At 37.0% G+C, this 17,371-nt stretch overlaps 2 protein-coding genes across 5 annotated transcripts; both read right to left on the bottom strand.

The window, feature by feature from the left end:
- Positions 1 to 796: 796 nt before the first annotated feature.
- On the bottom strand, positions 797 to 4,764 carry LOC127254004 (uncharacterized). Of its 4 annotated transcripts, XM_051278846.1 has the most exons (13): positions 4,527 to 4,764; positions 4,380 to 4,436; positions 3,910 to 4,227; positions 3,586 to 3,823; positions 3,244 to 3,485; positions 2,927 to 3,133; positions 2,754 to 2,843; positions 2,546 to 2,644; positions 2,140 to 2,448; positions 1,983 to 2,045; positions 1,789 to 1,872; positions 1,181 to 1,320; positions 797 to 1,090 (listed from the first exon to the last, which is right to left on the bottom strand). In XM_051278846.1, the coding sequence occupies exons 2-12, from the start codon at positions 4,428 to 4,430 to the stop codon at positions 1,288 to 1,290; spliced, it is 1,734 nt and encodes a 577-aa protein (XP_051134803.1). In that variant the 5' UTR covers positions 4,431 to 4,436; positions 4,527 to 4,764; the 3' UTR covers positions 797 to 1,090; positions 1,181 to 1,287. The 4 variants fall into 4 exon arrangements, with proteins under 4 accessions (XP_051134803.1, XP_051134805.1, XP_051134802.1 ...); XM_051278848.1 differs by lacking the exon at positions 4,380 to 4,436; XM_051278845.1 differs by lacking the exon at positions 4,527 to 4,764 and having other exon boundaries at positions 4,380 to 4,501.
- LOC127254037 (uncharacterized) lies at positions 4,704 to 12,294 on the bottom strand. Its single transcript, XM_051278893.1, has 10 exons — positions 12,283 to 12,294; positions 11,578 to 11,670; positions 10,205 to 10,299; positions 8,857 to 8,925; positions 8,440 to 8,452; positions 7,620 to 8,312; positions 6,303 to 7,522; positions 5,692 to 6,213; positions 5,511 to 5,610; positions 4,704 to 5,411 (listed from the first exon to the last, which is right to left on the bottom strand). The coding sequence occupies exons 1-10, from the start codon at positions 12,292 to 12,294 to the stop codon at positions 4,704 to 4,706; spliced, it is 3,525 nt and encodes a 1,174-aa protein (XP_051134850.1).
- Between the last annotated feature and the right edge of the window lie 5,077 nt (positions 12,295 to 17,371).

The raw sequence follows: 17,371 nt of genomic DNA, 5'->3' as shown, positions 1-17,371 counted from the left end.
ATGTTATATAGTGCTTTAAGGTAATAGAGATAGTGTTTTTGTTTCTTCACCGTTTTTCCTTTGTATTAAATAACACTTTATGGGATTATACTTTTTGCTCTAGAGTTCTAATTACTGTGCTTTTCATATATGTTACATAGTGTTTTATGTGAATAATCACTACCAAAAAAACTGTTTTCTATTACGGCCGGAAAATCGTAACAAAAAGCCATATTTCGTGCAATTTGCGTATTTGCTACGCCTTTGTTACGACTTTTTTCCGTAATGTGTACTCGCGTATCGAATGTTTTTTGCCACGCCACTTTTCGTAACTATTACGATCGCTCAACGCTCCCTGAAGTATGGTATTTGTTACGATGTTTGTTACGAATTTTCTCTCGTAACGAAAGGTAGATCCTTCCGCGCGTGTGGCAGGACTTTTAGTTACGGTATTTGTTACGGAAGTTCCTCGCGTTACAAGTGTTTTCCATTGACCGGTTGTCAGAACTTGGTTTTTGTTACGACTATTTGTAACGGCATTGAACCCCGTAAAAAAAATATTACCTACTTATAGTCACGAAACCGTCTGTAACAACAATATCCAAAGACCACTTTTTGTAACGATTTTCTGGCCTTTTGTTACGGAAAAATAGCGTATTGTGAAAAGCAGGGGGTACGCTGCAATTGAAATTGTTCGTAACAAATGGACCTGCTGTGATGCGTATGATACGAAAATAAATTACGAATGCAAAGATTGCTATAAACATCATCATCATTACGCCCCGCGCAAACATTAATTCATATTAAAATTTGAATTCCATACCTACCAACAAAGTAAAGCAACCCATAGAACAAGCCTACTAGTATCTACACATCAACAACCTGTTCCGCAAAACGTGCTTAACAGTTCAAACAGAAGTAAACAACGCAATTAGGCACATTTTTCACCATACGAATTCAAACCACAAAGGTCTACGCATCAATTCCAGACATAGTTCAACAAAAACTCAACACAATCCATCCAAAGACAGGTTCGACATTCAATCCATATGACAAACGGGGCAATTAACATGGGTGTATCGGTACCAACATTTCAAGCCCGGCGCATGAGCTGCAATTGCCAACACAGAGATTACTTTAAGTCATACTTCTTATAAATTTCGGAAGGCAATACAAGAAAGGTATTAAAGTAGATCCTTACGTCGTTGTAGCTCCACTCAATAGGATCTTCGCCGACGACATCGCGAAGGGTAGTCGCCCCAGAAATGGTCGGCAAAATAAGGGGTGTGTCCGGGACTGACGCGGATGTCACGAAGACCTTGACCAAGGAAAGTGTGTCACCTACAACATTCACAAGAGCAATTTTTGATTACATTCAAGCATATATATCAACAGACGTTCGAACTGTATATATAACATGTCATAACACAGACATTATAAGTGTAATACTTTGGAACTAGAACAAGAGGAGTACGTACATTCAGACATGTCGTACAGTACATGGTATTACATTCATGAGTTAGGTAGCGAAGCACATTCTACCCTAATTTCCTATGTAATTGCAGCTTGATCTTTAAACCAAACATCCTTCAATAAACATGGGTCGTCATAATAGCAGTTATTTTACCACCCCTACATTAACAGTCTACATCGCTTTGGAAATCCACGGATCGTATCATTGTATACTTCTACACTTAGTGAATCCATGCTAATACGCAATATGAGGCCTGAACAGTCACGAAAACCTACGATATCTCGCTGAGGCATATTAAAAGTTTAATTAAACATCCTCAAAGATACCGGACCAACCTGGCCCAGGGGGCAGAGCAGAAGTCCCTCTGCAACAACTTTTTTCTCACCGGTGCGGGATAATAGAAGCACATGTGTGCCGACCTACAACAGACAGGGCATATGAGTTGGATAAGGTAGTACGCAGTCAAGAGTAGCCTAAATTAGACACTGCACTGATTTCTAAGAAACTCCAGGGCGTCACGGAATCATACCGTCATGCTTGGCTCGGACACAGGCCTGGGAATCTCAGGGACTGAATCAATACGAGATGTGCCCTATCATATAACATGCCGAGGATGGTAAATTCCTTCGCCATCCAAATCTCATGGGATACTCATACCAAACAGGTCAGGGATTATGAATACTTACTGCCTGGCCAGTAACCGCTCCGGAGTTTCTGTGCATGAATGCATACACATCAGCCTTGATGGTTTTGAACTCATCCATCATTGCCTTCAGCTCCTCCATTCCATTCTGTAGTTGTTCCCACCCATGCTGGAATGCTACACTGTCTGTTAAACCAGTTGACTCGCTGCGGGGATGAGCTGAACTTGCCGCACTGTCGACCTTTGACCGCTTCTTAATCTTTCCCCCAAGGGCCCATCGGTACAGAGTCTCCCGAACAGAGGGAGTCCGCCCTTCAGGGGGAACCTTGTTTAGCTCATTCTGTAAATAAGTCTACAGGAAAGATTTAAGTGAGGCCGAACTTGCTCTTGTTGTTAGAGATGTAAATACTGAATGAATTGTAACTAAGTTGGGAACGAATTTATTCTACCAATATCTCCTCGGTTTCTTGGTCATCCTTTCCCTTGCCTTGTGTGCGACTGGAAATCCAAATCTCCAGATTGTCGGGGTCCTTCCCCTTTGCCTTGATCTGCAGCAATACAAGGCCTTCTGTCATCGAAAACATAATGAAATACAGGAGAGGAAAATATGGGGATGGAGCATGACATGACTAATTACTTAATTGTAATAAAAGGTACCTCCTCTGCCAGAGTCGTGAATGACTTCCGCCCAGTACGATGTGGAAAGCTTCTTTTCGCTACGTTCGACGCATTTTTCTTGGATTGAAGCTACGTCAATCAAAGTTATTTAGTTCTCAGTCCATGCCCGTGCAGATTTAACGTATATTAATTTGGCATGTCCCTATGCGTACCTTCACCTTCTCGTCGCGCCAATACTCAACCAACATCGGCCACTGATCGGGCACAATCCTGCTTGAGGGAACCTTCTTCAGTGCTTCTTCATCGTCCTCGATCGGATTGAAGTAAGTTGATTTGATGCTGTATTTCCAGTGCCTCCAAACTTCCCTTAGGTCAGCCAAGACCACTTTCTCCGCTGAGTCTGGTAATCCGTTGTTACTCTGGAATGCCGTTTCACACGGTTTCCACCAGGTCCGGAGAAGATGGTAGGGCCATATATAAGAATCTATATGAAATAAAAGAACTTTCAATTTAATGAAGTTTGCATCACCTGAACCTCCATCCATGCACTCTGTCTCTTCGTCTCCGGTATCTCAGCGAACGTGGGGTAATGTAGAGGAAGTCGAGCTCCGTTGCGTGCAATGACCCCAATGGCTGTCTTGTACTCGTTTACGTCGGGTCCGACGATGCTTTTACCATCCGGCGATGTGAATACAAGCATCCTGTGATCTTTTCCCCATCCACGCGGCATTCGTGCCGCCCCTCTCCCCTGCTTTTTCTTTGACGAACCAGCTGACACAAACAGGAGATTACATGTTCTAATAAGGATATTACATGCAAAATATGAAGTCACTAAATGTAATCGGTAATCTTTGAAGGCTAATTTCCAAACCGTCGTGCGATGTCATCTCGTCCAATGGTGCCATATTGCCCGCCTCTGTTCCTGTCATCAGAGTGGGGTCGGAGCCTGGCCCTTCATCCAAGACTGGCATATCACTCTCTGCAGTCTCCATGTCCTGCGTCGGCGGAAGTGTCTCGTCATCTGCTTGTGTGGGGGGGATTGTATCATCGTCATCCTGTGTCAGTGCCGTCGGATCAAAAAGTGATGGAACATCCCTATCATCATGTTCCTGTTGGGGTTAACAGTGTCAGCCTATTGTAGTGTTATACTGAGAGTTCAAATAAGGACATGCTTTCGGCAAAGGAACCACATTACCTCCAAAGGGCCCTCTGAATCCTGAAGCACTGCCCTTCGAGTGGAAGATGTTGGCTTCATGCTTTGACCACGAGCATCGCGCTCTTTCTCCCACTCTGATGTGATGGACCGGAGTCGCTGGAGCAGTGGCGAGACCCGAGATCCCTTCCGTTTTGTCACTTTCTTTGTGGGATTGCGGATGGGCGATGGATTCCTGCTTGCGGGATGAGTTGCCTCTAGGGGGCTGTTACGTGCGGATGCCCGGGTAAAACGTCTTGCGGGAGAGACTGCCGGATCCTGTGACCCTCCAACGGCAGCACGTTGAGATTTGCCCATAACCTGCAAGACACCAGTGTTAGTTGGCAGTATGAAAACGTATATTAGGAGAAAATCAAAACACACTTATCACAACAAAGCTTATGAAGTGACATATTACGAGAAATTCACATAATAGTTACTGCAATTAATCAGGGTAAATTGCTTCAGCATACGCAAACGGGGGTAAAGAGCTTATCCGCGTTGACATATTCGGAAAAAATCATAACATCCTGCGCGCGCATAATGGATGCAAAGTGCTTCAGCAAATCAAGCGAAAACAGGGCCTATGAACGATGGCATGCATGTCCGAAAGTGGTTACCTATTACGTACTTCAATCACCGACCCCCCCTCCCCACATAGATGACCATCTGTTGAGATGTGTAATTTATTCTGAACTGCGAACTCAAAAAGGTTGCGTGGTTGCCAAACCATCAAAAATGGGCCAATTAGGCTATATTCGCATACTACCAAAAATGCCCGCTTATTTGATTCTGCGCTAAGCACCATCATCTTCGGAGGATTCCTCCGAATCCGAAGGCGAAGTATCGGCATGGTCCATCTGCTCTGCATCTTCTACTACTTGCCCCTCAATACCTTCCCTTAGCCAGTAATCGGCTGCTCCTCTAACATTGCCTCCGTCATCTAAAGGTAACCCTGTGCTGAATCTATGATCGATCGTACTATACACGTCATACGTGTCTCGCCGTGACACCGGAACGACAACGCTCCAACCTTCATCAACCGGGTCTGCAATGTACCACACCTGAGAGGCTTGGGTCGCTAAGATGAAAGGCTCATCCGTGGGCAAGTTCTTGGGGTACATCAAATACTTAAAGTTCACACATTTATATTTGAACTCATCCTCTTTAACGCCCCTCTCCAGATCCACCCAGTCACATTTTAGAAGGAGATACTTCTGTTGATTGCTATAGTACACTTCCACAATGTCCGTAAGAATCCCGTAATATGCCACGGAACCTTCTCGTGGGTTATGGTCCCTAGCTGAGGCATAACTCACTGTATCTGCCGTAACCATAACACCTGCACACGGTGTCCTCTTCCTTGCATCCCGGTCTTGAACACGATAGCGTATTCCTGACACAATGCACGAAGAGTACCGTGTTGCATTGCATAATGGTCCACCCGCCAATGCACGGATCTCCGCTGAGATTGGGCACTCATCATTATTCGTCGGATCATCTACCTACATTTGATGTAAAGTAGTTCATGAACACTCGTGATTTCAATGTTTTTTGGGAGTGTAGTCAAGATACCACGTACGGACGATGTAGGCGGTACTCACATATGATTGAAACCAAGACGCAAATTGTTCGTTGTGCTGCTGGTGCACCTCACGTGGGGGTGCGCGAGTTCGACATGACCTAATAGTATCAAGGTGAATCCTACAGTGCAAAAATAAAAGTCAAGATATTCAACACAGGTCGGATACGCATACAAGTATTGTTAAATTGATGTGAAAAAACCTTCGCAACGGACTGATTTCATCTATATTTCCTAGGATGTAGCAATGAATTTGGTGCATCGTATTGTAATCAAGATTGAACCTAGAACCAAACAATCCTTTCCCGTGTTGTGTCCCGTCCTCCTCCCCTCGAGCAGCCCGGTTCTCTTTGGTCTCTATGTCTCCGAGATATCTTGAGCAGAAAGTCACGCATTCTTCCATGAGGTATCCACGTGCAATCGAACCCTCAGGTTGTGCCCTGTTCCGTACGTACCTCTTCAGAGTACCCAAGTACCGCTCAATGGGATACATCCACCGGTACTGCACCGGACCGGCCACCATAGCCTCCTCAGCCAAATGGATAGGCAGATGCTCCATTACATCAAAGAATGAAGGTGGGAATAGCTTTTCAAGATGGCATAGCGTCAAAGAAATTCTTTCTTGGATTCGCTCCAGTTCACGAACTGTGTTATGAGCTGAGCACATCGAATTGAAGAAGTTACAAAGTTCAATCAACACGAGCACAACATTTTTGGGAAGACACCTACAGGAAGTGTTGAATCAGCACCTTCAGTTATATTTAGAGGAGGCATATATCATGTTAATTAAAATAATTGCGTTTCAAGGGTATACCGTCGGGCAGCAATAGGTAGAATTCGTTGCATAAGAACATGGCAATCGTGGCTCTTAAGTCCCCATATTAGTTGTTGTTCTACCTTCACACGACGCGATAAGTTTGAACTGAACCCATGAGGTGGTCGGAGGTCCTTCAACACAGATAGGAATATCCGTTTTTCGGGGTTACTCATGGTGTACGTAGCTGCCGGCAAATATATAGCGCCCCTAGGACCCGATACCGGGTGTAAAGAACTACGTATTTGCATCAACTGTAAGTCTTTCCTCGTGTTCAGATTGTCCTTTGTTTTCCCCTTAGTTCCCAACAATGTATACAGTACATTCTCACACACATTCTTTTCAATGTGCATCAAGTCGAGGTTGTGACGTACCTCATTCTCAGACCAATAAGGGAGCTGAAAGAATATGCTCTTTTTTTTCCACACCTGTTGCTGCCCGTCCACCCCCCGGCGACGCTTGCGAGACCCCTGTGCAATGCGTTTCTCAATCAAGTCAACCGTACGATACTCAGTAGGCATATCCTGAAGCTGCTGCAGAAGTTCAGCGCCGGTCAAGCGAGAAGGCTTTCCGTCAAAGCTCATCGAACCGTCAAATGCATGTTTATCAAAGCGCATTCTATGCCCAGCCGGCAGGAACCGTCGATGCCCGCAATAGCTATACTTATGTCCATTTTTCAGGTATCTGGAATGAGTTTTTAAACCACAAACAGGGCATGCATTCGCCCCACGAGTCGGCCACCCTGACAACATACCGTAACCGGGAAAATCACTAATAGTCCACAGCAATGCAGCTCGCATCTGGAAATCCTCCTTAGTACTCGCATCGTACGTCCGAACACCATCATACCAAAGCTCCTTAAGCTCATCGATCAAAGGTTGAAGGAAGACATCAATCCGATCCCCCGGGCCATGCGGGCCGTCTATAATCGTAGAGAGGATGAACGATGGTTGCTTCATGCACAGCCACGGAGGTAGGTTATATATCACAAGTACGACGGGCCAAATACTATAACTCACACTCATATTCCCAAAAGGGTTGAAACCGTCAGTGGCCAGACCGAGGCGTACGTTGCGAATCTCCTCAGAGAACGTCGGGTACCGATGATCGAAACTCTTCCACGCAGGACTATCTGCTGGATGACGCATCTTGCCATCGTCTACACGCCCTTCGGCATGCCATCTCATAGAAGATGCAGTTTTGGAAGATACGTACCATCGCTGCAATCGCGGAATTAATGGAAAGTACCTTAACTTCTTCACTGGAGATCTATCTTTACCCTGTGTAAATCGCTTTTCCCCCACACACAACACAAACCTCACGGTCAACATCTTCCCCGGTAAACAACATGCAATTGTTGATGCACGCATGGATAGTCTTGCATGTGAACCCCAAGTCCTTGGTCAGCTTATTAGCCTCATAGAAGTTCTTCGGAAGGACAACATCGTCTGGAAGTGCATCCCGTAACAGCTCTAACAGCAAATCAATAGAATTATTAGACCAGTGGCACAAAACCTTCAAGTGCAAAAGCCGTGCGATAAACGAGAGTCTACTCATCTTCTTGCACCCTGGTATGAGCTCTTTCTCTACATCTTCTAACATCTTTCTATACCCCTTACTGCCATGATGTATATGTTCATTTTCGTCATCCCTATGAGGTTCATTCCCACTGGGCCCCGGATCGGTGTGCTCTGTATATGCACACTCTCGCAATAGAAGTTCTAGTTCCTCCTCCCAACGCATTGGCATGTTGTCGTTTGCAACAGCAGGGTTCACCTCTCCTTCTCCGTGGCAAGTCCAAACCTTGTAGGTTTGGTCGAATCCATAACGAATACAATGGAGCAAGACATCTCTACGAGATTTTGTTAAGCGATTTCCGCAAGATGTACAGGGGCAATAGATGCAAGATTCAGAGCTACGATCTTTAAATGCGAAATCTAAGAAAGCCCTGACCCCATCCAAATATTGAGCCGAGATATGGTTCGCATCGTCTATCCAACTCCTATCCATCTAAAAAGGCAATATACATGTGATTCCATCAACAAAACATGCATTCAAAATTGTAATGTTTAAGTCTTGATACGGGCTTGCTCCCTCAATTTAAAAGAACAAAGTTATAGCATCAACTTTAATAAACTGCATTTTTGTACCTATAAGTCCATGTATTGCACTTATAAGTAAAACATAACATTCATCACAACATTAAGGCCCATGGTTTAAAATCAGCCATTATCTCCACTTTAGAACCTTTTATGGATGCCATTTAATGAGAATTAAATGATGTCTACGCTCCGCCAAAAATTCTGAGCGTCATCTCTAGATACTAGAGCAGCAAGAATTATCCATACCCTACTTGGGTCAAGAAAAATTTCCTACTATTCTAAATTTTTCCTTGCCCTTTTGTACGAATATGAAAAAAATCCTCAAATCTGATGTCTAAAGAGTAAAGCAGGTTTGTGGGAATGCACATAACACTTAACTACACCACCACTCGAGAAAACATAGAACACTTAGAAGCTTTGCACTGTGGAAATGCATTAAAAAGAAATCGGACCTTCCGTTAAACTCAATGTTGCTTATCCTGAATTCACACTGCACACTTTTGTCTCCACAATTTAGTATCCTGTAAAAAAACACAAGTTAAATATGCACTCATTTTCAGTTAAAATAGCCCAAATGGTGTTGCTTCCGACAAATCGACGCATACAACCAAGTAACAAAAAAATGGTATTGGTTCCGACAAAGGAGCCAATACTTAGAGTGTAGATATGATATCATATTCATATTATGCAGCATATGTATGTATCATTATCTAACAATATATGCGTCTGAATCTGTATATATTATGTTGTAGAATCCAATGAAACTTATTTAAATATCCACACATAATAACAAAATTCAAAGTTGTTTTGGAAAGAAGCACTCTATATTGGATAGTGTTGCTAGATCATTTTTGTACTTCATTGCAATTATTGCAGAATGAAAAGATAAAATGAGTGAAAGTCTTGGGAGGGTACACCAATAAATAAATAAAGTTCACAAAACCATCAAATCATAAAGTGTATTTATTAACTTTGCTTGTGTGTGCACTTTGGTTTTTTTTAAAAAAAATAAAAAAATCTTGTTGCATCATATAATCTATACTAAAATAATCTTCTTCCCTCTATTTAATTATCACATCCGACACCTATTTTCTATTCAAAACATAATATCCAAAAACCCTTTTTCCATCCGAAAAATTTCAAATCCAAAAAATCCACAACAGAAGCACTCTTTCCCAGATATTATGACTGAAATGCAATACAATTACACAAACAGAGAAGCTGTCATATCTTCATGAAAATTGAAACAGAACCATACACCATTGGAATTTCACATATATTTATCATAATGTAGGATGCCCAAATTCCTAAACCAAACAGCACAAAACATCACATTTAACTTAATCGATAAATTCACTTGGCACAATTGTATACAGTAACAATGTAAAAAATTCAAAAGTGCTGCACTTTGCTGGCTAAATTAATTTTCAGTATCTGTGTTACAAACACATCACCAACATGGTGGATCACGCAATACCAGAGTTTGCTTCTAACAAAACATCAGACTTCCAAATATATGACTCAATGTGTAAAAATATACAAAAGCATATTTTAAATCTAACAGAAGGAGCTTCAAAATAAAACCTAGAGGACAATCTACAATGTAAAATACTACAAATCTTTCAAACTTATCGGCCATTGGTTGTTGTGGCTGAACAACCAACCCTAACAACAAGCAATGAACAAATGGGAATGGAAACGCAAAATAGAATAAACAAAATTCACCGACGAGGGCATGGCGAGGAAGGAAAGCAGGACAAGAAGAAATAAGAGAAGGGAGAAGCTAGAAAAACCACCTACCTGATGGATCGATGCCGGAGACGTGTTCCAAAATCCCTCACTTCAACGGGACGCTGCGGCGGGGAGAATTCGACCAGCGACCAAGGTAGATGAGACTGCAAACGGAAGAAACATAAATTAAAAATCGATATGAGAAAAATGTTTTCACATTATCGATTTTTAACCTACAGGGGCGCCGGCGGCTGAGCAAGTTAGAAGAAGAAAAAAGAAGAGGACGAAGAAAGGATAACTTCGCGTTGGAGAAGAAAGGGGGAGGGCGGCGGGTGTGGGTAGGGTTTATGATTTAGTTATAAGTGATGGGAAAAAATGAATGATAATATTATTTTATTTTTACATATTTATATTTATTTTTTTAAAAAATAATTTAAAATTATATTTAAAATAATGGTATAATATGATATAAATAGATATTGAGTCAATGACATGATATTTTAAATATAAAATTAATTTTAGTATATTATTAAAGTAAAAAACTATTTATTTGATTTGATATTTTTAGCAAAAAAAAATATGAATAATAATTTGAAATTTGAAATTTTTTTATAAAAGAACACAATAAATAAAAGACCAAAAAATAAATTTTCTAAATTTAAATATATCATTTTCTTCAATAAAATATTATTTAAATATCATCTCTTTCAAATTATCACATCAATATATCATTTTTTTCAATAAAATAATAATTTCATCCTACGTAATCATTACAAAATTCAAACTCTCAAACAAATTCAACTTAAAAATCCATACTTCAAAATTCTCCAAAATCCAAATCCAAAATCCAATCATCCAACCAAACACACCCTTTGTAAATTTTATAAATATAATTAATTAATAATAAATCTTTATTTATATTTATTTTACATTCAATTTGTTAAAACTAGGAGGAGGGCGGCTGGTAGATAGTGCAATATATTTTTACTTATTTATTATATATTGTAATAAATTTTATATACAATTAATTAATAATAAATTTTTATTTATATTTATTTTACATTCAATTTGTTAAATATTATTTTCAAAATTTGAAGTTTGATTATTTTTTTAATTTTTAATTTTTTATTAAAAATTATAAAAAATGCTTTTCTTTGTTACAGAATAAAGTCGTAATTATTGTATTTACGATATTTTTTTGTCATATTTTTAATTGTTACGAAACATTTATCGTAATAAATAAAAAAAGACGTTGACTAATAAAAATTCCTTTTGTCACGAAAAAATTCATAACAAAAACCATCTTTTATTATGACAATATTGTTACGAATCTTCTTTCCGTAATGAAAGCCCATTTTTTTGGTAGTGGAGATTATGCCCTAATTTGTCGAAGATACCTCGCGTAATACAAAATCTTTTTCGAGCTACCTTCAAAACCTTACCTGGGTGAGGTGCGCCGGAGTAGATCCCAGGGACGGATCGATTTCACCTCGCGCGTCGTTGTCGGCAGCTACAGGAAATCGGATCGCGGGCGACTGTGAGAAGCGAACGAGGGAAATGAACCAGATGCCCTAATTTGTCTAAGTGTGGGATGATATAGCGTTTTTGTCCATTTTGATCGTTTCTGGAATGAAAGCGTCAATCCAGTATTTTACTTTTTTTTTTTTTTTTTTTTAATTTAACTTTTCCAAAAAAAAAAAAATTAAATACCAGTAGTTACGAACACTTTACGTAACTAATGTTATTTTGACCAAATTCTACCATCTCATTATTTGTTACGATATTTTTTGCGTAACGACAGAACCTAAAACGTTGACCGGGTTTTTTTTTTTTCGTCACGGATTTTGTCGTAACTAATATATCTATTTATTACGATTTTATTGTTACGGACTCTCAACCCGTGGTGAATAGCCCTTTTTTTGGTAGTGAATGTTAGTACTTTTTTTTCTTCACCACTTTTCCTTTGTATTAAATAACACTTTATGGGATTACACTTTTTGCTCTAAAGTTCTAATTACTATGCTTTTTGTATACGTTACATAGTGTTTTAAGTGAATAATGTTTGTACTTTTCTTTCTTCACCACTTCTTCTTTGTATTAAATAACGCGTTATAGGATTATACTTTTGGCTCTAGAGTTCTACTTACAGTGCCTTTCATATATGTTATATAGTGCTTTAAGGTAATAAAGCTAGTGCTTTTGTTTCATCACCGCTTTTCCTTTGTAATAGATAACGCTTTTTGGGATTATACTTTTTGTTCTAGAGTTCTAATTACTGTACTTTTCCTATATGTTACATAGTGTTTTTTAAGTGAATAAAGTTAGTGCTTTTGTTTCTTTGCCACTTTTCTTTTGTATTAAATAAAACTTTAAGGGATTATACTTTTGGCTCTAGAGTTCTAATTACAGTGCTTTTCGTATATGTTATATAGTGCTTTAAGGTAATAAAGATAGTCCTTTTCTTTCTTCACCGTTTTTCCCTTTTATTAAATAATGCTTTATGGGATTATAGTTTTGGCTCTAGAGTTCTAATTACAGTGCTTTTCGTATATGTTATATAGTGTTTTAAGATAATAAAGATAGTGCTTTTGTTTTCTCACCACTTTTCCTTTGTATTAAATACGCTTTATGGGATTATACTTTTTGCAATAGAGTTCTAATTACATGCTTTTCGTATATGTTATATCGTGCTTTAAGGTAATAAAGATAGTACTTTTGTTTCATCACCGCTTTTCTTTTGTATTAAATAACGCTTTATGGGATTATACTTTTTGTTCTAAATTTCTAATTATTGTGCCTTTCGTATATGTTACATAGTATTTTTTAAGTGAATAAAGATAGTGCTTTTGTTTCATCACCGCTTTTCCTATGTATTAAATAACGCTTTATGGGATTATACTTTTTGTTCTTGAGTTCTAATTACTGTGTTTTTCGTATATGTTACACAGTGTTTTTTAAGTGAATAAAGTTAGTGCTTTTGTTTCTTCGCCACTTTTCTTTTGTATTAAGTAAAACTTTATGGGATTATACTTTTGGCTCTAGAGTTATAATTACAGTGCTTTTCGTATATGTTATATAGTGCTTTAAGGTAATAAAGATAGTCCTTTTCTTTCTTCACCGTTTTTCCCTTTTATTAAATTGTGGGATTCTACTTTTGGCTCTAGAGTTCTAATTACAGTGCTTTTCGTATATGTTATATAGTGCTTTAAGGTAATAAAGATAGTGCTTTTGTTTTCTCACCACTTTTCCTCTGTATTAAATACGCTTTATGGGATTATACTTTTTGCAACAGAGTTCTAATTACATGCTTTTCGTATATGTTATATCGTGCTTTAAGGTAATAAAGATAGTGCTTTTGTTTCATCACCGCTTTTCCTTTGTATTAAATAACGCTTTATGGGATTATACTGTTTGTTCTAAATTTCTCATTACTGTGCCTTTCGTATATGTTACATAGTTTTTTTTAATTGAATAAAGTTAGTGATTTTGTTTCCTCACCACTTTTCCTTTGTATTAAATAACGCTTTATGGGATTATACTTTTGGCTCTAGAGTTCTACTTACAGTGCTTTTCATATATGTTCAATAGTGCTTTAAGGTAATAAAGATAGTGCTTTTGTTTTCTCACCACTTTTCCTTTGTATTAAATAACGCTTTGTGGGACTATACTTTTGGGTCTAGAGTTCTTATTACAGTACTTTTTGTATATGTTATATAGTGCTTTAAGGTAATAAATATAATCCTTCTCTTTCTTCACCATTTTTCCATTGTATTAAATAATGCTTTATGGGATTATACTTTTGGCTCTAGAGTCCTAAATCCAGGGCTTTTCGTATATGTTATATAGTGCTTTAAGGTAATAAAGATAGTGCTTTTCTTTCATCACCGCTTTTCCTTTGTATTAAATAACGCTTTATGGGATTATACTTTTTGTTCTAAATTTCTAATTACTATGCTTTTCGTATATGTTACATAGTGTTTTTTAAGTGAATAAAGTTAGTGCTTTTGTTTCTTCACCACTTTTCCTTTGTATTAAATAACGCTTTATGGGATTATACTTTTGGCTCTAGAGTTCTACTTACAGTGCTTTTCGTATATGTTACATAGTGTTTTAAGTGAATAATGTTAGTACTTTTGTTTCTTCACCACTTTTCCTTTGTATTAAATAACGCTTTATGGGATTATGCTTTTGGCTCTAGAGTTCTAATTACAGTGCTTTTTGTATATGTTATATAGTTCTTTAAGGTAATAGAGATAGTGCTTCTGTTTCTTCACCGTTTTTGCTTTGTATTAAATAACACTTTATGGGATTATACTTTTTGCTCTAGAATTCTAATTATTGTGCTTTTCATATATATTACATTGTGTTTTAAGTGAATAATGTTAGTACTTTTGTTTCTTCACCACTTTTCCTTTGTATTAAGTAACGCTTTATAGGATTATACTTTTTGCCCTAAAGTTCTAATTACTATGCTTTTAGTATATGTTACATAGTATATGTTACATAGTGTTCTTCACCACTTCTTCTTTGTATTAAATAACGCTTTATAGGATTATACTTTTGGCTCTAGAGTTCTACTTACAGTGCTTTTCGTATATGTTATATAGTGCTTTAAGGTAATAAAGATAGTGCTTTTGTTTCTTTAAAGTTTTTCCCTTGTATTAAATAACACTTTATGGGATTATACTTTTTGCTCTAGAATTCTAATTACTGTGGTTTTCGTATATGTTGCATAGTGTTTTAAGTGAATAATGTTAGTACTTTTGTTTTTTCACCACTTTTCCTTTGTATTAAATAACGCTTTATAGGATTATACTTTTGGCTCTAGAGTTTTAATTACAGTACTTTTCGTATATGTTATATAGTGCTTTACGGTAGTAAAGATAGTGCTTTTGTTTCATCACCGCTTTTCCTTTGTATTAAATAACGCTTTTTGGGATTATACTTTTTGTTCGTGAGTTCTAATTACTGTACGTTTCCTATATGTTACATAGTGTTTTTTAAGTGAATAAAGTAGTGCCTTTGTTTCTTCGCCACTTTTCTTTTGTATTAAATAACACATTATGGGATTATACTTTTGGCTCTAGAGTTCTAATTACCGTGCTTTTCGTATATTTTATATAGTGCTTTAAGGTAATAAAGATAGTCCTTTTCTTTCTTCACCGTTTTTCCCTTGTATTAAATAATGCTTTATGGGATTATACTTTTGGCTCTAGAGCTCTAATTACAGTGCATTTCATATATGTTATACAGTGCTTTAAGGTAACAAAGATAGTGCTCTTATTTCTTCACCGCTTTTCCTTTGTATTAAATAACACTTTATGGGATTATACTTTTTGCTCTAGAGTTCTAATTATTGTGCTTTTAGTATATGTTACATAGTGTTTTAAGTGAATAATGTTAGTGCTTTTATTTCTTCGCCACTTTTCCTTCGTATTAAATAACGCTTTATGGGATTATACTTTTGGCTCTAGAGTTTTAATTCCAATGATTTTCGTATATGTTATATAGTGCCTTAAGGTAATAAAGATAGTGCTTTTCGTTTTTCTCTCCGCTTTTCCTTTGTATTAAATAACGCATTATGAGATTATACTTTTGGCTGTAGGGTTCTAATTACTGTGCTTTTTGTATATATTACATAGTGTTTTAAGTGAATAAAGTTAGTGCTTTTGTTTCTTCACCACTTTTCCTCTGTATTAAATAACGCTATATAGGATTATACTTTTGGCTCTAGAGTTCTAATTACAGTGTTTTTCGTATATGTTACATAGTGCTCTAAGGTAATAATGATAGTGCTTTTGTTTCATCACCCCTTTTCCTTTGTATTAAATAATGCTTTATGGGATTATACATTCTGTTCTACAGTTCTAATTACTGTACTTTTCGTATATGTTACATAGTGTTTTTTAAGTGAATAAAGTTAGTGCTTTTGTTTCATCACCGTTTTTCCTTTGTATTAAATAACGCTTCATGGGATTATACTTTTTGTTCTAGAGTTCTAATTACTGTGCTTTTCGTATATGTAACATTGTGTTTTTTAAATGAATAAAGTTATTGCTTTTGTTTCTTCACCACTTTTGCTTTCTATTAAATAACGCTTTATAGGATTATACTTTTGGCTCTAGAGTTCTACTTACAGTGCTTTTCGTATATGTTACAAAGTGTTTTAAGTGAATAATGTTAGTACTTTTGTTTCTTCACCACTTCTTCTTTGTATTAAATAACGCTTTATAGGATTATACTTTTGGCTTTAGAATTCTACTTACAGTGCTTTTCATATATGTTATATAGTGCTTTAAGGTAATAAAAATAGTGCTTTTGTTTCATCACCGCTTTTCCTTTGTATTAAATAATGTTTTATGGGACTATACTTTTTGTTCTAGTGTTCTAATAACTGTGTTTTTCGTATATGTTACATAGTGTCTTTTAAGTGAATAAAGTTAGTGCTTTTGTTTCTTCACCACGTTTCCTTTGTATTAAATAACTCTTTATGGGATTATACTTTTCGCTCTAGTGTTCTAATTATAGTGCTTTTTGTATATGTTATATAGTGCTTTAAGGTAATAAAGATAGCGATTTTGTTTTCTCACCACTTTTCCTTTGTAGTAAATACGCTTTATGGATTATACTTTACGCTCTACAGTTCTAATTACTGTGCTTTTCGTATATCTTACATAGTGTATTAAGTGAATAACGTTAGTGCTTTTGTTTCTTCACCACTTTTCCTTTGTATTAAATAACGTTTTATGGGAATATACTTTTTGCTATAGAGTTCTAATTACAGTGCTTTTCATATATGTTACATAGTGCTTTAGTGCTTTTGTTTATCCACCGATTGTACTTGGTATTGAATAACGCTTTATGGGATTGTAATTTTTGCTCTAGAGTTCTAATTACTGTGTTTTTCGTATATGTTACATAGTGTTTTATGTGGATAATGTTAGTGTTTTTGTTTCTTCCCCACTTTTCTTTTGTATTAAATAACGCTTTTTGGGATTATACTTTTGGCTCTAGAGTTCTAATTACAATGCTTTTCCTATATGTTATATAGTGCTTTAAGGTTATAAAGATAGTGTTTTTGTTTCATCACCGCTTTACCTTTGTATTAAATAACGCTTTATGGGATTATACTTTTTGTTCTAGAGTTCTAATTACTGTACTTTTCGTATATGTTACATAGTGTTTTTTAAGTGAATAAAGTTAGTGCTTTTATTTCTTCACTAGTTTTCCTTTATA

Source organism: Andrographis paniculata, unplaced genomic scaffold (genome assembly GCF_009805555.1).
Source record: "Andrographis paniculata isolate CXL003 unplaced genomic scaffold, ASM980555v1 Contig52END, whole genome shotgun sequence".
NCBI classification, from domain to species: Eukaryota; Viridiplantae; Streptophyta; class Magnoliopsida; order Lamiales; family Acanthaceae; genus Andrographis; species Andrographis paniculata.
Note: the sequence above shows the minus strand (reverse complement) of the source record. Positions and strands in the feature narration are given on the sequence as shown.